General features: G+C 43.4%; 1 protein-coding gene across 1 annotated transcript in view; it reads left to right on the top strand.

Annotated features, from left to right (window-relative positions):
* The window catches only part of LOC110522476 (MAM domain-containing glycosylphosphatidylinositol anchor protein 2), a 376,091-nt gene that overhangs the window by 184,649 nt on the left and 170,362 nt on the right, over nt 1–21,080 (top strand). The window contains exons 4-5 of the mRNA XM_021600903.2: nt 9,282–9,478; nt 17,059–17,191. Of these exons, the coding sequence (XP_021456578.2) occupies nt 9,282–9,478; nt 17,059–17,191 (330 nt within the window). The remainder of the gene's footprint in view (nt 1–9,281; nt 9,479–17,058; nt 17,192–21,080) is intronic.

The following is a 21,080-nucleotide window of genomic DNA, read 5'->3' as shown; positions in this document are numbered from 1 at the left end:
GGGGGGGGGGGGGGTTGCAACGTGCTCCCTGGTTAGGCCCTGGTCCTGCGGTATAGCCCAGAGGGGGACAGGACGATGCTGGGAGTCTGATTTACAGCCAATGAATCCATTGATTAACATCTCCAATTCAATGCCTCATATCGTTTCTTTATGGTTAGCGGTGGAATAGTTGTACAAAATGAGATTAGAGCTCAGTCACTGCCTTCTTTGTATGCGCAAAAGGTCATCTGTCATCGTTTAGAAGTTTTTAGCATGAGGGCATATCTTGCATTGTTTTTTCTTCATCATTTCCATTTAAATTGCCTGTTTGCGTCGAGAACTGATTGCATCTCAGAGAGAGATGAGAGGGGAAATGGACTAACCCCCTTATAGTTTCTTTGAATGTGCAAATTGACATAATCTTAAAAAGGCGAGAATTAACATGCTAAAAGACAGTCAGAGTTATGATGAACACCCATTGCCAAGGCTTAATTCGTCAGGCGATTAAGATGATTAACTTTGAATCCATTTAATCAACCACGAGCACTTTGCTCAAATAGCCAAATGTTAGGCAGACGGGGAAAAACTTCTCTCTGATGTGTTGGGAAACAGAGACATTATTTAACTGAGCTCCCGTAGGGACAAGAGGTCAACTAAATATTATCTTAAGGAATGATGGCATCAGTGATGGGTTTGCAGAGGATATTAGGGATTCTTAGGGATTCTTTGCAAACCTTTCTGTCTCCTACAGGACTGTCACTTTGAAGGCTATCCATGCTACATCAGTGATTAGGAATGTCAATGTACTCTTGGGGGGGGGGGGGGGGTGAGTGAGTGAGTGAGTGAGTGAGTGTGTGTGTGTGTGCATGCGTTGATGCTTGAGTGGGGACCTCTGAGGTTTTCCCATGAGCAGTCAGTGTGTGACGTACCTGTGAGTTGAGTCACTGTGTAGTTATCCTACTTTCTCCCCCATTCCACGTACATGCAATAACTCAATAGAAAAGGTCTATGTACAGTGTGTGCAAATGTAGTACGACTAGGGAGATATAACTAGGTCATAGAGGCAAAATAATTACAATTTAGCATTAACACTGGAGGGATAGATGTGCAGATTATGATGTGCAAGAAGAGATACTGGGGTGCAAAAGAGCAAGAAAATAACAATATGGGGATGAGGTAGTTGGGTCTGCTATTGACAGATGGGCTGTGTACAAGTACAGTGATTGGTAAGCTTCTCTGACAGCTGATGCTTAAAGTTAGTGAGGGAGATATGTCTCCAGCTTCAGTGATTTTAGGTAGGATAGTCAGTTTTATGAGGGTGTGTTTGGCAGGATGAGTGAAGGAGGCTTTGTTGTGAAATATGAAGCAGATTCTATATTTCATTTTGGAATGTGAGTCTGGAAGGAGAGTTTACAGTCTAACCAGACACCTAGGTATTTGTAGTTGTCCACATATTCAGAACTGTCCAGAGTAGTGATGCTAGTCGGGCGGGAGGGTGTGGGTAGCAATTGGTTGAAGGTCATGCATTTAGTTTTTCTAGCATTTAAAAGCAGTTGGAGGCCACGGGCGGACTATTGTATTGCATTAAAGCTCATTTGGAGGTTTGTTAACACAGTGTCAAATAAGAACCAGATGTATAGAGAATGGTGTCGTCTGCGCAGTGGTGGATCAGGGAATCACCAGCAGCAAGAGCGACATCATTGATATATACAGAGAAGTGAGAAAGAGTCGGCCCGATAATTGAACCCTGTGGCACCCCCATAGAGACTGCCAGAGGTCCGGACAACAGGCCCTCCGATTTGACACACTGAACTCTATCTGAGAAGTAGTTTGTGAACCAGGGGAGGCAGTCATTTGAGAAACCAATGCTATTGAGTCTGCCGATAAGAATGTGGTGATTGACAGAGTCGAAAGCCTTGGCCAGGTCGATGAAGACGGCTGCACAGTACTGTCTTTTATCGATAGCGGTTATGATATCTTTTAGGATCTTGAGCGTGGTTGAGGTGCACCCGTGACCGGCTCGGAAACCAGGTTGCATAGTGGAGAAGTGAGATTCAAAATGGTCGGTGATCTGTTTGTTAACTTGGCTTTCGAAGATTTTAGAACTGTAACAGTTTGGGTCTAGAGTGTCTCCCCATTTGAAGAGGGGGATGACCGTGGCAGCTTTCCAATCTTTGTGATCTCAGACAATATGAAAGAGAGGTTGAACAGGCTAGTAATAGGGGTTGCAACAATTGCGGCAGATCATTTTTAGAAAGAGAGGGTCCAGATTGTCTAGCCCGGCTGATTTGTATGGTTCCAGATTTTGCAGCTCCTTCAGAACATCAGACAGTGTCTGGATTTGGGTGAAGGAGAAGCGTGGGGTCTTGGGCAAGTTTCTGCGGGGGGGTACAGAGCTGTTGGCCAGGGTAGGGGTAGCCAGGTGGCAAGCATGGCCAGCTGTAGAAAAATGCTTATTGAAATGATCCATTATCGTTGATTTATCGGTGGTGACAGTGTTTCCTAGCCTCAGTGCAGTGGGCAGCTGGGAAGAGGTGCTCTTATTCTCCATGGACTTTACAGTGTCCCAAAACTTTTTGGAATTAGTGCTACAGGATGCAAATTTCTGTTTGAAAAAGCTTGCCTTTGCTTTCCTAACTGACTGTGTATATTGGTTCCTGACTGCCCTGAAAAGTTGCATATTGCGGGGGCTATTCGATGCTAATGCAGTACGCCACAGGATGTTTTTGTCCTGGTTAAGGACAGTCAAGTCTGGGGTGAACTAAGGGCTATATCTGTTCTTAGTTCTACATTTTTTGAATGGGGCATGCTTATTTAGGATGGAAAGCACTTTTAAAGAGCAACCAGGCATCCTCTACTGACGGAATGAGGTCAATATCCTTCCAGGATACCAGGTCAATTAGGAAGGCCTGCTCACTGAAGTGTTTAAGGGAGCGTTTGACAGTGATGAGGGGTAGTTGTTTGACTGCGGACCCATTACGGATGCAGGCAATGAGGCAGTGATCGCTGAGATCCTGGTTGAAGACAGCAGAGGTGTATTTAGAGGGCAAGTTGGTCAGGATGATATCTATGGGGGTGCCCATGGTTACGGATTTAGGATTGTACCTGATAGGTTCCTTGATAATTTTTATCTATCTTTCTATTTTTATTTATCTTTATTTATCTATCATCTATCTTAAACTGTAGGACAACTGGGGCGTTAAGTATATCCCAGTTAAGGTCACCTAACAGTACGAACTCTGAAGACAGACGGGTGTCAATCAATTCACATATGGTGTCCAGGGCACAGCTGGGAGCTGAGGGGGGTCTATAAGAAGCGGCAACAGTGAGAGACTTACTTCTGGAAAGGTGGATTTTTAAAAGTAGAAGCTCAAATTGTTTGGGCACAGACCTGGATAGTATTACAGTACTCTACAGGCTATCTCTGCAGTGGATCGCAACTCTGCCCCCTTTGGCAGTTTAATCTTGTAGGAAAATGTTGTAGTTGGGGATGGAAATTTCAGAATTTTTGGTCAACATTGGATCATTCAGAGATCCTCACTGAACTTCTGGAGAGAGTTTGCACTGAAAGTAAAGGGGCTGAATAATTTTGCACGCCCAATTTTTCAGTTTTTGATTTGTTAAAAAAGTTTGAAATATCCAATAAATGTCGTTCCACTTCATGATTGTGTCCCACTTGTTGTTGATTCTTCACAAAAGAAATACAGTTTTATATCTTTACGTTTGAAGCCTGAAATGTGGCAAAAGGTCACAAAGTTCAAGGGGGCCGAATACTTTCGCAAGGCACTGTACATACCCTACATTACTCATCTCATATGTATATACTGTACTCGATACCATCTACTGCATCTTGCCTATACCGTTCTGTACCATCACTCATTCATATATCTTTATGTACATATTCTTTATCCCTTTACACTTGTGTGTCTGAGTTAGGAGTTGTGGAATTGTTAGGTTAGATTACTCGTTGGTTATTACTGCATTGACGGAACTAGAAGCACAAGCATTTCGCTACACTCACATTAACATCTGCTAACCATGTATATGTGACAAATAAAATTAGATTTGATTTGATGAAACCAAGGCTTTTATGGTTACAGAAGTTAACAAATGAGAGCCCCTTGGGAATTGGTGTGGTGCTGGGGGCTACAGGGCCTGGGTTAACCTCTACATCAACAGAGGAGGAGTAGAATAAGGGCACGGCTAAAGGTTATAAGATTTGGTCGTCTAGTGCGTTGGGGGCAGATTTCTGGGCGCGGTAGAATAGATTCAGGGCATAATGTACAGACAAGGATATGGTAGGATGTGAGTACAGTAGAGGTAAACCTAGATATTGAATGATGATGAGAGTGGTTGCGTCTCTGGAGGCACCAGTTAAGCCAGGTGAGGTCTCTGCATGTGTGTGAGGGTGCGACAAAGAGCTATCTAAGGCATTTAGGGTGGTGCTGGGAGCTCTGCAGTGAAATAAAACAATACTAACTAACCTAAACAGCAGAAGACAAGGCATATTAACATTAGGGCGCGGCATGTGTAGCCGAGTGATCATAGGGTCCAATGAGCAGCAATAGGTGAGTCAGGGAGCCGTTCGGTAGTTGCTACTAAGCTAAGTGAGCTGGAGACACGGCGATTCAGAAAGCTAGCGGGCCGTGGCCAGCTGATGGGTCTTCGGCGACGTCGCAACGGAAAAGCCTGTTGAAAACACCTCGGACGATTACGTCGGTAGACCAGCCGTGATGGATCGGCGGGGCTCTGTGTCGACAATAAAGGGTCCAGGCCAATTGGCGCATAGATATTGTAGCCCAATAATTAGCTGGTAGACCTCTTCGGCTAGTCGGGTAATGGGCCTAGCTTGAGGATAGCTCAAAGCTAACTGGTGCTTGCTTCGGGACAGAGGCATTAGCCTAGAGTAGCCAATCGGATTGCAGCTAGCTAGCTGCTATGATCCGGTTTAATGGTCCAGAGCTTGTGGTAGGAATTCAGGGGTAGAGAAAAAGCAGTTCGATATGCTCTGACTTGATATCGCACTGTGCAAACTGGCAGGTATTGACCGAGCTGAGGCTGGCTGGTGTCCGAGTTATGGCAGTGGCTAACTGACTACTAGCTAGTAGCTAATTTGCTGGCTAGCTTCTGATGGGGGTTCCGGTTCTAAAGTATAAAAATAGCAGATCTGTACCACATTGGGTGAGGCGGGTTACAGGAGAGTATATTCAGTCCGTAGATGGAAAGTGAGATTAAAATATATACGAAATATATACAAGAAAAAAACAAGGTAAACGATTATTTACACGGGATGAGACAAAAGACAAGTCCGACTGCTACACCATCTTGGAATAAGTACATGTCAATAAAAGAGGCTCTGAACTAAGTGTGAACTTTGAACTTTTCAAAATTTTTACTACACTTGAAGTTGTCCTGTCTCCTTAGCAGAAAAACACCCCCAAAGCATAATGTTTCCACCTCCATGTTTGACGGTGGGGATGATGTTCTTGGGGTCATAGGCAGCATTCCTCCTCCTCCAAACACGGCGAGTTGAGTTGATGCCAAAGAGCTCTATTTTGGTCTCATCTGACCACAACATTTTCACCCAGTTGTCTTATGAATCATACAGATGTTCATTGGCAAACTTCAGAAGGGCATGTACAGTGGGGCAAAAAAAGTATTTAGTCAGCCACCAATTGTGCAAGTTCTCCCACTTAAAAAGATGAGAGAGGCCTGTAATTTCCATCATTGGTACACCTCAACTATGACAGACAAAAGTAGGAAAAAAATCCAGAAAATCACATTGTAGGATTTTTTATGAATTTATTTGCAAATTATGGTGGAAAATAAGTATTTGGTCATCTACAAACAAGCAAGATTTCTGTCTCTCACAGACCTGTAACTTCTTCTTTAAGAGGCTCCTCTGTCCTCCACTCGTTACCTGTATTAATGGCACCTGTTTGAACTTGTTATCAGTATAAAAGACACCTGTCCACAACCTCAAACAGTCACACTCCAAACTACACTATGGCCAAGACCAAAGAGCTGTCAAAGGACACCAGAAACAAAATTGTAGACCTGCACCAGGCTGGGAAGACTGAATCTGCAATAGGTAAGCAGCTTGGTTTGAAGAAATCAACTGTGGGAGCAATTATTAGGAAATGGAAGACATACAAGACCACTGATAATCTCCCTCGATCTGGGGCTCCACGCAAGATCTCACCCCGTGAGGTCAAAAGGATCACAAGAACGGTGAGCAAAAATCCAAAACCACACGGGGGGACCTAGTGAATGACCTGCAGAGAGCTGGGACCAAAGTAACAAAGCCTACCATCTACACACTACGCCACCAGGGACTCAAATCCTGCAGTGCCAGACGTGTCCCCCTGCTTAAGCCAGTACATATCCAGGAAGTTTGCTAGAGAGCATTTGGATGATCCAGAAGAAGATTGGGAAAATGTCATATGGTCAGATGAAACCAAAATATAACTTTTTGGTAAAAACTCAACTCGTCGTGTTTGGAGGACCAGGAATGCTGAGTTGCATCCAAAGAACACCATACCTACTGTGAAGCATGGGGGTGGAAACATCATGCTTTGGGGCTGTTTTTCTGCAAAGGGACCAGGACGACTGATCTGTGTAAAGGAAAGACTGAATGGGGCCATGTATCGTGAGATTTTGAGTGAAAACCTCCTTCCGTCAGCAAGGGCATTGAAGATGAAACGTGGCTGGGTCTTTCAGCATGACAATGATCCCAAACACACCGCCCGGGCAACGAAGGAGTGGCTTCGTAAGAAGCCTTTCAAGGTCCTGGAGTGGCCTAGCCAGTCTCCAGATCTCAACCCCATAGAAAATCTTTGGAGGGAGTTGAAAGTCTGTGTTGCCCAGCAACACCCCCAAAACATCACTGCTCTAGAGGACATCTGCATGGAGGAATGGGCCAAAATGCCAGCAACAGTGTCTGAAAACCTTGTGAAGACTTACAGAAAACGTTTGACCTCTGTTGTTGCCAAGGGTATATAACAAAGTATTGAGATAAACTTTTGTTATTGACCAAATACTTATTTTCCACCATCATTTGGAAATTCATTAAAAATCCTACAATGTGATTTTCTGGATTTTCTTTCTCATTTTGTCTGTCATAGTTGAAGTGTACCTATGATGAAAATTACAGGCCTCTCTAATCTTTTTAAGTGGGAGAACTTGCACAATTGGTGGCTGACTAAATACTTTTTTGCCCCACACTGTGGGGAGAACAAGTATTTGATACACTGCCAATTTTGCAGGTTTTCCTTCTTACAAAGCATGTAGAAGTCTGTCATTTTTATTATAGGTACACTTCAACTGTGAGCGATGGAATCTAAAACAAAAATCCAGCAAATCACATTGTATGATTTTTAAGTAATTAATTTGCATTTAATTGCATGACATAAGTATTTGATCACCTACCAACCAGTAAGAATTCTGGCTCTCACAGACCTGTTCGTTTTTCTTTAAGAGGCCCTCCTGTTCTCCACTCATCACCTGTATTAACTGCACCTGTTTGAACTCGTTACCTGTATAAAAGACACCTGTCCACACACTCATTCAAACAGACTTCAACCTCTCCCCAATGGCCAATACCAGAGAGCTGTGTAAGGATATCAGGGATAAAATTGTCGACCTGCACGAGGCTGGGATGGGCTTCAGGACAATAGGCAAGCAGCTTGGTGAGAGGGCATGCAAGATCTCACCTCGTGGGGCATCAATGATCATGAGGAAGGTGAGGGATCAGCCCAGAACTACACGGCAGGACCTGGTCAATGACCTGAAAAGAGCTGGGACCACAGTAGTGTGTTACTAAGAAAACCATTAGTATTGCCCCGCGACAGCTCTGAAACCGGAAGGATCTGGAGAAGGTCTGTATGGAGGAGTGGGCCAAAATCCCTGCTGCAGTGTGTGCAAACCTGGTCAAGAACTACAGGAAACAAATGATCTCTGTAGTTGCAAACAAAAGTTTCTGTACCAAATATTAAGTTCTGTTTTTCTGATATGTCAAATACTTATGTCATGCAATAAAATGCAAATTAATTACTTAAAAATCACACAATGTGATTTTCTGGATTTTAGATTCCGTCTCTCACTGTTGAAGTTCCCTATGATCAAAATTACAGACCTCTACATGCTTTGTAAGTAGGAAAACCTGCAAATTCGGCTGTGTTTCAAATACTTGTTCTCCCCACTGTATATATATATATATATATATGCATATATATATATATATGCATACACTAAAGTTCAAATGTTTGGTGTCGCTTAGAAATGTCCTTGTTTTTGTAAGAAAAGCAAATGTTTTGTCAATTTACAAATACATCAAATTGATCAGAAATACAGTGTAGACATTGTTAATGTTGTAAATGACTATTGTAACTGGAAATGGCTGATTTTTTTATGGAATATCTACATAGGCTTTGAATATCTGGAGCATCAGCTTTTGTGGGTTCGATTACAGGCTCAAAATGGCCAGAAACAAAGACCTTTCTTCTGAAACCCATCATTCTACTCTTATTCTGAGAATTTAAGGGTATTCCATGCGAGAAATTGCCAAGAAACTGAAGATCTCGTGCAACACTGTGTACTACTCCCTTCACAGAACAGTGTAAACTGTCTCTAACCAGAATAGAAAGAGGAGTGGGAGGCCCCGGTGCACATCTGAGGACGAGGACAAGTACATTAGAGTGTCTAGTTTGAGAAACAGACATCTCACAAGTCCTCAACTGGCAGCTTCATTAAATAGTTCCCACAAAACAGTGAAGAGGCGACTCCGGGATGCTGGCCTTCTAGGCAGAGTACCTACCTGTCCAGTGTGTGTGTTCTTTTACCCATCTTAATCTTTTCTTTTTATTGGCTAGTCTGAGATATATTTTTCTTTGCAACTCTGCCTAGAAGGCCAGCATCCCGTAGTCGCCTCTTCCCTGTTGACGTTGAGACTGGTGTTTTGCAGGTACTATTTAATGAAGCTGCCAGTTGAGGACTTGTGAGGCTTCTGTCATTTACAACATTAACAATGTCTATACTGTATTTCTGATCCATTTGATGTCATTTTAATGGATAAAAATGTGCTTTTCTTTCAAAAACAAGGACATTTCTAAGTGACCCCAAACTTTTGAACAGTAGCTATTATTTTTTTCACGTGGTGTTGATCATTGATAATGCAAATGTCTTATTGGTTAGGTAGCCATTCAATTGATCTCTCAATGGATTCATTACTTGCCCAATGTATTTATTGATTGGTTGATGAATAGATTGTCCTCTCCTCTTCCCCTGTTCCTCTCTGTCTCCAGTCCTGGATGACCCTGTAGTGACGGTGCACCAGAGTGTAGGAGAGGCCAAAGAGCAGTTCTACTATGAGAGGACAGTGTTCCTGCGCTGCATGGCTAACTCCAACCCCCCTGTCCGCTACAGCTGGCACCGCGGACGAGATGTCCTCTCACAGGGCTCTGACAAGGGAGTGGAGATCTACGAACCATTTTTCACACAGGTAAGAATGAGACAATATACCATAGACCTAATGTCTATAGGTAAGTCTATAGGGTGGGGTATATGGAGACATCTCAGTACTTTACACTCTGGATGGGGAGATATGTATTTAAATAAATAAGGGTGTGCCCAGAGACTGCTAGTGGAAAGAGAGAGGGGAAACATGGGAGTGGGAATGAGAATGAAAGAAAGAAAGAGAGAAAGAAAGAAGTAGGAGAGAGCAAGAAACAGAGTGAGCGAGCCTGAGGTAGCTGGCTGCCCTTCTGAGCATTCTGTTCCCTCATCTTCCTCTCCTCTCCCAGCCTACCTCTTTTTTTCCCTCCTCTTCTGTCCTCTTCTCTTTTATTCCCTTCTCTCTCTCCCTTCCTCTTCTCTTACTTATTTTCTCTCCTCCCCCAGCCCATGTCTTATTTTTGCTCCTGCTCAGTCCTGATCCCTCCTCCTCTCGTCTTCCCTCTCTTCCCTCCTCTTCCCTTCAGTCCATCTCTTCTCCAATTCCCTCCTCTCATCCTCCTTTCCCAAGCCCACTTTCCTTTCATCTCCCTTCTCCTCTCCCAGCCCACCTCTTCTTTTCCCTCCTACTCTGTCCTCTTCTCTATCTTCCCTCAGCCCACCAAGCGTTTGGACAGAGCAGGGGTGGCATTTCAAACCCAGCATGGGAATATGCCATTGGTAATTTGCCAAAAAGTGACCCGCTTTCATTGAGGGCTTCCTCCTCCTCTCTCTTCCCTCCTCCTCTCCCTCCTCTTCTTCCCTGGCATGTATTATTCCCGTGGTGGGCAGAAAAATAACAAGAAGATCAGGAGATATGTTTGAAGCCACCACATTTGTTTTCCCATTGCTAAATGCCAGATTACCGTTTCTCTCTGGCGGAGGTTTGGAGGAGAGGAGAGAGGGATGGTGTTATCAAATAAAATGTTATTCGTCACATGCTTCATTAACAACAGGTCTAGACTAACAGTGAAATGCTTACGGGCCCTTCCCAACAATGCAGATAGATAGAAAATAGAGAAATAATAGAAAAGTAAAAAACATAACAATAAAACTATGAATAAATACACAATGAGTAATGATAACTTGGCTATACACACGGGTACCAGTACTGAGTCGATGTGCAGAGGTTCGAGGTAATTGAGTTATATATGTACATATAACTAGGAAGAAAGTGACAGATAATAAACAGTAGCAGCAGCGTATGTGATGAGTCAAAAAAGTTGACTCGTCACGTACACTTTGTGTAGTCCACGATCAGCTTCTGCCAGTTCTCTGACCTCCTCCTTATAGGCTGTCTGATCGTCGTTGGTGATGAGGCCTGCCGTCGTGTCGTCGGTAAACTTAATGATGGTGTTGGAGTCGTGCACGGCCACACAGATGTGGGTGAACATGGAGTACAGGAGGGGACTTAGCTCTCACTCCTGAGGGGCCCCCATGCTGAGGGTCAGTGTGGTGGATGTGTTGTTGCCTACGCTCGAAACCTGAAGGCGATCCATCAGGAAATCCAGGATCCAGTTGCAGAGGGAGGTGCTCAGTCCATTATCTTAGTGAAGAGCTTGGAGGGCACTATGGTGTTGAACGCTGAGCTGTAGTCAATGAACAACGTTCTCACATAGGTGTTCCCCTTCTCCAGGTGGGAAAGGGCAGTGTGGAGTGCAATGGAGATTGCGTCTTCTGTGGATCTGTTGGAGCATTATTCGAATTGGAGTGGGTCCAGGGTGTCTGGGATGATGGTGTTTATTTGAGCCATGACCAGCCTTACAAAGCATTTCATAGCTACAGATATGCATGATACAGGGCGATAGTCATTTGGACAGGTTACCTTGGCTTTTGAGGCACAGGGATTATGGTGGTCTGCTTGAAACAGATTGGGTCAGGGAGAGGTTGAAAATGTCAGTGAAGACACTTGCCAGCAGGCCAGCACATGCTCTGTATACGCATCCTGGTAATCCGTTTGTCCCTGTGGCCTTGTGAATGTTAACCTGTTTTAAAGGCCTTACTCAAATCGGATAAGGAGAGTGTGGTCACACAGTTGTATGGAACAGCTGGTGCTGTCATGCATGGTTCAGTGTTGCTTGTCTGGAAGAGAGCATAGAAGGCATTTAGCTTGTCTGGTAGGATTACATCACTGGTCAAATCGTGGTTGTGTTTCCCTTTGTAATCCATGATAGTTTGCAAGCCCTGCCACATCCGACGAGTGTCAGAGTTGTTGTAGTATGATTTGATCTTAGTCCTGTATTGATGCAATTGACGCTTTGCCTGTTTGATGGTTTGTCGGAGGGCGTAGCGGGATTATATATAGGCCAGCAGCATACCACCCTGCATACCACTGCTGGCTTGCTTCTGAAGCTAAGCAGGGTTGGTCCTGGTCATTCCCTGGATGGGAGACCAGATGCTGCTGGAAGTGGTGTTGGAGGGCCAGTGGGAGGCACTCTTTCCTCTGTTCTAAAAAATATCCCAATGCCACAGGGCAGTGATTGGAAACACTGGGTGCTGTCTTTCGGGTGCCGTCTTTCGGGTGGGATGTTGAACGGGTGGCCTGACTCTCTGAGGTCATTAAAGATCCCGTGGCACTTATCGTAAGAGTAAGAGTAGGGGTGTTAACCCTGGTGTCCTGGATAAAATTCCCTATCTGGCCATCAAACCATTCACGGTCACCTAATAATCCCCAGTTAACAATTGACTCCTTCATCCCCCTTTCCCCTGTAACTGTTCCCCAGGTTGTTGCTGTAAATAAGAATGTGTTCTCATTTAACTAACCTGGTAAAATAAAACAAATAAAAAAATAAATGTCTGGATTAATGTCCCACTCCTTGATAGTGGTAACTCTAGGTTTTAGCTCAGTGCGGATGTTGCTTGTAATTCATGGCTTCTGGTTGGGATATGTATGTTCGGTCACTGTGGGGACGAAGTTGTCGATTCATTTATTAATGAAGCCGGTGACTAATGTGGTAAACCTCAATGCTATCGGATGAATCCCGGAACATATTCCAGTCTGTGCTAGCGAAACAGTCCTGTATTTTAGCATCTGCTTCATTAGGCCACTTCATTAATGAGTGTGTCAATGGAATTTCCTGCTTGAGTTTTTGCTGGTAGGCATGAATCAGGAGAATACATTTTTTTTCACCTATATTTAACCAGATAGGCCAGAACAAGTTCTCATTTACAACTGCGACCTGGCCAAGATAAAGCAAAGCAGTGAGACAAAAACAACAACACAGAGTTACACACAAACAAACGTACAGTCAATAACACAATAAAAAAATATATGTACAGTGTGTGCAAATGTAGAAGATTAGGGAGGTAAGGCAATAAATATGCCAAAGAGGTGAAATAATTACAGTTTAGCATTAACACTAGAGTGATAGATGTGCAGATTATATATTATGATGTGTAAGTAGATATACTGGGGTGCAAAATAAAGTAAAAAAATAACAATATGGGGAGGAGGTAGTTGGGTGTGCTATTTACAGATGGGCTGTGTACAGGTACAGTATATCAGTAAGCTGCTCTGACAGCTGATGCTTAAAGTGAGAGAGGTAGATATAAGTCTCCAGCTTCAGTGATTTTTGCAATTCGTTCCAGTCATTGGCAGCAGAGAACTGGAAGGAAAGGTGGCCAAAGAAAGTGTTGGGCTTTGGAGATGACCAGTGAAATATACCTGCTGGAGTGAGTGCTATGGGTGGGAGTTGCTACGGTGACCATTGAGCTGAGATAACGTGGGGCTTTACATAGCAAAGACTTATAGATGACCTGGAGCCAGTGGGTTTGGTGACGAAAATGTAGCAAGGGCAAGCCAACGAGAGCATACAGGTCGCAGTGGTGGGTAGTATATGGGCACTGTGATAGACTAAATCCAATTTGCTGAGTAGAGTGTTGGAGGCTATTTTGTAAATGACCATGCCGAAGTCAAGGATTGGTAGGATGGTCAGTTTTACGAGGGTACGTTTGGCATCATGAGTGTAGGAGACTTTGTTGCGAAATAGGAAGTAGATTCTAGATTTGCTTTTGGTTTGGGGCATTTAAAAGCAGTTGGAGGCCACAGAAGGAGTGTTGTATGGCATTGAAGCTCGTTTGAAAGTTTGTTAACACAGTGTCCAAAGAAGGGTTAGATGTATACAGAATTGTGTCGTCTGCGTAGAGGTGGATCAGGGAATCACCAGCAGCAAGAGTGACATCATTGATGTATACAGAGAAATGAATCGGCCCTATAATTGAACCCTGTGGCACCCCCATATAGACTACCAGAGGTCCGGACAACAGGCCCTCCGATTTGACACACTGAATTCTATCTGAGAAGTAGTTTGTGAACCAGGCGAAGGCAGTCATTTGAGAAACCAATGCTATTGAGTCTGCCGATAAGAATGTGGTGATTAACAGAGTCGAAAGTCTTGGCCAGGTCGATGATGACGGCTGCACATTACTGTCTTTTATCGATGGCGGTTATGATACCGTTTAGGACCTTGAGCGTGGCTGAGGTGCACCCATAACCAGCTCGGAAACCAGATTGCATAGTGGAGAAGGTACAGTGGGATTTGAAATGGTCGGTGATCTGTTTGTTAACTTGACTTTCGAAGATTTTAGAATGGCAGTGCAGGATGGATATTGGTCTATAACAGTTTGGGTCTAGAGTGTCTTCCCCTTTGAAGAGGGGGATGACCGCGGCAGCTTTCATAATCTTTGGGGATCTCAGATGAAAGAGAGGTTGAACAGGCTAGTCATAGGTGTTGCAAGAATTTTGGAAAGAGAGGGTCCAGATTGTCTAGAATTAAGTTATGGTGAGATTTGCCAAGTGGAGGGCGAGGGAGAGCTTTATAAGCATTTCTGCTTGTGGAGTAAAGGTGATCAATAGTTGTTTTTTTGCCTTTAGTTGCACAGGTGACATGCTGGTAGAATTTCAGTTTCCCTGCAATAAAATCACCGGCCTCTAGGACCACCGCCTCTGGCTTCTTGTTTTCTTATGGCCCTATACAGCTCGTTGAGTGTTTTTGGTGGTAAATAGACAGCTATGGAAAATATAGATGAAAACTCTTTTGGTAAATAGTATGGTCTACAGCTTTTTCTAACTCAGCTAAGCAGAATATTGAGACTTCCTTAATATTATTGATTAGGAGTGGAGGGAGAGAGCCATGATGTTAGAGGTGGAGAGGAGTGAAGGGTGGTGCTGACTTATCTTGAGAGGTCATTTTAGATAAATGCGACCAGGTCTTGTTGACATCGCCGTTGAAAGCTTTACTGGCGTGGTTGTGTTGATCACACAGCTGTGTGTCTATGCATCCAGACCAACAATACATCCAGACTCTTCATCCTTCATTCATCTATCCATATACCCTTATAAGGCCATCCTAAACACACTTTCATTCCTTCATTAATTCCTTCATCCATCTCTCTGTTTTACAGCCCCTCTCTCTCTCTCTATCCTTTCCTATTCTTACACACCTTTATGCCTCTTGTCATCGTTCCCTCCAATCTGTTACATCTCTCACACAAGCATTATTCTTTCATTCATCCCTCCTATTTTCTATATCTCCATTATTTTCTGCCCACATTTTATCGTCTAACCTCTCTTATATCCTTATCCATCCCACCCCCATGTTCCTTCCTCTGACCATCCTCATCAAATCAAATCAAATCAAATGTATTTATATAGCCCTTCGTACATCAGCTGTACAGAAGCTGTACAGAAACCCAGCCTAAAACCCCAAACAGCAATCAATGCCGGTGTAGAAGCACGGAGGCTAGGAAAAACTCCCTAGAAACTCCCTAGCACGGCCAGGTGGACTGGGGACAGCAAGGAGTCATCATGCCAGGTAGTCCTGAGGCATGGTCCTAGGGCTCAGGTCCTCAGAGAAAGAGAAAGAAAGAGAGAATTAGAGAGAGCATACTTAAATTCACACAGGACACTGGATAAGACAGGAGAAGTACTCCAGATATAATAAACTGACCCTAGCCCCCGACACATAAACTACTGCAGCATAAATACTGGAGGCTGAGACAGGAGGGGTCAGCAGACACTGTGGCCCCTTACGATGATACCCCCGGACAGGGCCAAACAGGTAGTATATAATCCCACCCACTTTGCCAAAGCACAGCCCCCACACCATTAGTGGGATATCTTCAGCCACCAACTTACCATCCTGAGACAAGGCCGAGTATAGCCCACAAAGATCTCCGCCACTGCACAACCCAAGGGGGGGCGCCAACCCAGACAGAAAGATCACGTCAGTGACTCAACCCACTCAAGTGACACACCTTGAGGAACACCGAAATGTACATTTGATTTGTCAGAGGACAAACCATTCACAGCGACAAACTGATATCTTTCTGACAGATAAGATCTAAACCAGGCCAGAACTTGTCCGTGTAGACCAATTTGGGTTTCCAATCTCTCCAAAATAATGTGGTGATCGATGGTATCCAATGCAGCACTAAGGTCTAGGAGCATGAGGACAGATGCAGAGCCTCGGTCTGATGCCATTAAAAGGTAATTTACCACCTTCACAAGTGCAGTCTCAGTGCTATGGGGTCTAAAACCAGACTGAAGCATTTCGTATACATTGTTTGTCTTCCGGAAGGCAGTGAGTTGATGCACAACAGCTTTTTCTAAAATGTTGAGAGGAATGGAAGATTCGATATAGGCCCTCCCTTACTCTTCCCCCTTGTCTTCCAAATTGATTTTTATTCCAATGTGTCTCCCACTGTTTTAAACTAGCCTCTGAATCATCATCCCACCAGACACATCTTCCACTATCAGCCAAAAACAGAGGGAAGGAGGTAAAACAACTGCAGCCACAGACTGGGTCCATCCCTCCCTCCCTAATCAAATACAATTAACATCTGAATGCCATGCAGTAGATTGATGATCATTGGGGAGAATGAAAGAGATGAGCGATTAGAGTTTATGGGAACTGTGATTGTGGTTCGTGAGGACTATGATTACGGCTTGTGAGGACTGATGTGCCAGGCTGACTGAAGTTCTAATCTGACCCCCTGGTGGAGAGGAAGAAGATCAAAGACTCTCATCACATCCCATCACAGGGCTCTAGCTGGGCCAGCCTGGAGTCACTGTCTCTGTCTGTCAGGCTACTGTGTGGTGTTGGTGGAGGAGTCAACAGACACACAGTGAAATTGAACAACCTCCTAGTGAGGCTGTCCGATGTTGAGGGATGTAGCGGTGAAGACCATGTTGTGTGATCCGTGGTGTCATCTGCACAGTGGTTTCGCAACAGATTAAATAAGGGTAAACTGTGATTTGTATTATGACTTGTTTTACAGTATAGTTCATGAACTATGCTAAATTTGGAAACATGCAGATTTGTTCCTGGTTCCGTGATTTACAGTAAATGTGAATGGCATAGGGTTGCAACATTCCAGAAACTGTCCCAATGTTTTCCAGGTTTTTGAGAAATTATCAGAATTAGAAGGGAGGGAATCATTCAACTTGGAATCATCCAACCGCAATTTCTGAAAAATGTAAAAGCCCTAAATGAAGTGGAGATGCTTAATGAACAGTGTTTATTATTGTATTTATTCTATTCACACACATTTTCACACTAGTGTTATTCTGATTGTGTATCTGAGCTGCAGGGGGAGACGAAGATCTTGAAGCTGAAGAACCTTCGTCCTCAAGACTATGCCAACTACAGTTGCATCGCTTCCGTTAGGAACGTCTGTGGCATTTCCGACCGAAACATTGTCTTCAAACTCACCAACAAGACAGGTCAGTCTTCAAACTCACCAACAAGAAAGAGTTGATGTTTTTGATTTTACAATTTAATACATAATTGAACACCAAATGTGGATTCAATGTATACAAACATTAGTTGAGGATAACAAAAAAAGTGAAATACTCATTTCCATTGTGGTCCTCTTCAAAAAAATCTAACGTGTTACACATTCACATCTAAAATCTGAAATCTAGTAAGCATAACATGGCCAAAATAATTAAACAACTGTGCAAAGACTAAAACATACGACACTTCAACAGTCCTCCTGATAACAGTGGTGTCTCTCCTTGAGAATAGCTTGCAGAACTAGCTGGCCAGCATCCTACACTGTCCAAACATAAACAAATATAATATTGTCTAAAACTCACTAAGAAGATGGGGTTAGTCTCCAAACTCACTAACAAAAGGGGATTAGTCTTCAAAATCACTAACAAGAGGGGTTTTAGTCTTTAAACTTAGCAACAAGAGGGGGTTAGTCTTCAAAATCACTAACAAGATGGGGTTAGTCTCCAAACTCACTAACAAGAGGGGGTTAGTCTCCAAACTCACTAACAGGAGGGGGTTAGTCTTCAAAATCACTAACAAGAGGGGGTTAGTCTCCAAACTCACTAACAGGAGGGGGTTAGTCTTCAAAATCACTAACAAGAGGGGGTTAGTCTTCAAAATCACTAACAAGAGGGGGTTAGTCTTCAAACTCACTAACAAGATGGGGTTAGTCTCCAAACTCACTAACAAGAGGGGGTTAGTCTTCAAAATCACTAACAAGAGGAGGTTTAGTCTCTAAACTTACCAACAAGAGGGGGTTAGTCTTCAAACTCACTAACAAGAGGGGGTTAGTCTCCAAACTCACTAACAAGAGGGGGTTAGTCTTCAAAATCGCTAACAAGAGGGGGTTAGTCTTCAAAATCACTAACAAGAGGGGGTTAGTCTCCAAACTCACTAACAAGAGGGGTTAGTCTTCAAAATCACTAACAGGAGGGGGTTAGTCTTCAAAATCACTAACAGGAGGGGGTTAGTCTTCAAATCACTAACAAGAGGGGCTTAGTCTCCAAGCTCACTAATAGGAGGGGGTTAGTCTTCAAAATCACTAAGAAGAGGGGGTTAGACTTCAAAATCACTAACAAGAGGGGGTTAGTCTCCAAACTCACTAACAGGAGGGGGTAAGTCTTCAAAATCACTAACAAGAGGGGGTTCGTCTTCAAACTCACTAATAAGAGGGGGTTTGTCTTCAAACTCACTAATAAGAGGGGGTTGGTCTTCAAACTCACTAATAAGAGGGGGTTAGTCTTCAAAATCACTAACAAGAGGGGGTTAGTCTTCAAAATAACTAACAATGCAGGTTAGTAGCTTCAAACTTAAAGCCAATTTATGGTCAATCTGATTCTGCAGTGGCCGTACAGTATTTAGGCAATGCGGCCTCCACAGAAGTCAGAGCATTCATACTTCTTGCACTTTGGGAGCTGTCATACGCATCCAATAAATTGGTCTGCACCACTTATAAGGCACCACTCGTAGTGATTCAGGGCTAATCTCAATAGCCAGCCAGCTAATTACAAGGAATTGGCAAAACAAAAAGACACGTGCTCGACATAAAAAGACAGCACCATTTTCCCACCTGCATCTCTGCTTCAACCCTTAATTACATTTTTTTGCTTTATGAGTTTGTCCCGCAACTGCCTCCACTTCTTGTGGAATGCTTCCACTTCCATAGATGAGGTAAAGAGGTCAATAGAATTAGACCATAACAATGGAAAAGCCATAGAAACGTTTTGGGGAATGATTCTGTGAAGGAAAGATCCGGAATCTCCTCTTTGACCGTCAGCACAATTAGCCTACATTTAGGCTATGTGTATTTTACACTATGCTGAGGTAAAAATCTGAGTACAATACTTGTATTGATGTCAACCCCAATACATGTTTGTCATCATCATCAATCAACTGCATTACAGTTGAAAATGACTTTGACTACCACCACTGATTTCTGTATGTTAGCTATGCTACCAGCTTAGACAAACAGGAGTTAGCATTTAGCTGTCACTTCTTCTAAATTTGAAAAGGGACAACTTCCTAACGTTATGCAGTGAAAACATCCAAATATATCCAAATCAGACTTTAGTAAGCAAATTGTGGGATTGTCACAATACATTTTTACCACATCTATCCCCATTACCTCCCCAACCTCTTTCCAGGAGTTCAAACTCATTTTCGATTCCCTACATGAGGTATCATCAAGATGTTTATATTTGCAAAATTATTCTGATAGCCTTTCATCAAGGTTCTCCATGTTTGTTGTGAAGGAAGTTGTCAAATAAGTCAGTTGGTGTTTATACAGGATGTACATCCCCCACCTACCATTAACCAATTATGTCAGTGCAGAGCTATATGGTGCTATGCAGAGCCCTTTGCATTGTTACAAAATTTGGGAGGCGCACAGCATTTCAGTAAGGAGCTTGAGTTGGTCTCCGAAGGCTCCGCAATTGCATCACACCCTTCGTATGGATCTTCAGCACTGCATTGCCAGATCAAGCATAAATCACGTTTACCAACCAGACAGATTAGTCTCCAAACTCACCAACAAGACAGGTTACCGTAATTGCTGGACTATTAAGCGCACCTGAATATAAACCGCACCCACTGAATTATTAAAAAATATGTATTTGTACATAAATAAGCCGCACATGTCTATAAGCCGCAGGTGCCTACTGGTACATTGAAATAAATGAACTTTACACAGCCTTTAAATGAAACACGGCTTGTAACAAAAATTAAACAGTAGCCTACCAAGAAAGTCAGTGGTCACTATCTTCCTCCTCCTGTGCACTGAAACCACTGAAGTCATCTCCTTCGGTGTCGGAGTTGTATAGCCTCAGAATTCCTTCATCCGATGTTGGATCGCTGCCGTCTTCAACACGCAGCAGTTCAGCCTTTCGAAACCCGTTGATGATAGTGGATTTTTTGACAATGCTCCACGCTGTCACCAGCTCTATTTCCTTTTCCAACAGCCAGATCGATCGCCTTCAACTTGAAAGCTGCATCATATGCATTTCTTCGTGTCTTTGCCATGATGAGGGTGACAAAATGACTACCGTAATAAGAATGATGGGAAGTTTGAGCGCGCTCGATTTACGTCACATTATGTGACGGTGCTCAGTTTTTTGGCGGCATGAATCTTGTGAAAGCGGGAAAAATCCATAAATTAGCCGCGTTATTGTATAAACCGCGAGGTTCAACACGTGGAAAAAAAGTAGCGGCTTATAGTCTGGAAATTACAGTAGTCTCCAAACTCAACAACAAGACAGGTTAGTCTCCAAACTCACCAACAAGACAGGTTAGTCTCCAAACTCACCAACAAAACAGATTAGTCTTCAAACTCACCAACAAGACAGAGTAGTCTCCAAACTCACCAACAAGATAGATTCGTCTCCAAACTCACCAACAAGACAGAGTAGTCTCCAAACTCACCAACAAGACAGATTAGTCTCCAAACCCAACAACAAGACAGAATTGCCTTCAAACTCACCAACAAGACAGGTTAGTCTCCAAACTCACCAATAAGACATGTTAGTCTTCAAACTCACCAACAAGACAGAGTAGTCTCCAAACTCACCAACAAGACAGAGTAGTCTCCAAACTCACCAATAAGACATGTTAGTCTTCAAACTCACCAACAAGACAGAGTAGTCTCCAAACTCACCAACAAGACAGAGTAGTCTCCAAACTCACCAACAAGACAGGTTCGTCTCCAAACTCACCAATAAGACATGTTAGTCTTCAAACCCAACAACAAGACAGAATTGTCTTCAAACTCACCAACAAGACAGGTTGGTCTTCGCTCTCATCAACAAGACATGCACCATAAAGTCTATAAGAAAACACCAAACC

This window comes from Oncorhynchus mykiss, chromosome 4 (assembly GCF_013265735.2).
Source record: "Oncorhynchus mykiss isolate Arlee chromosome 4, USDA_OmykA_1.1, whole genome shotgun sequence".
Lineage (NCBI taxonomy): Eukaryota > Metazoa > Chordata > Actinopteri > Salmoniformes > Salmonidae > Oncorhynchus > Oncorhynchus mykiss.
This window is presented reverse-complemented; position numbering and strand designations above follow the sequence as displayed.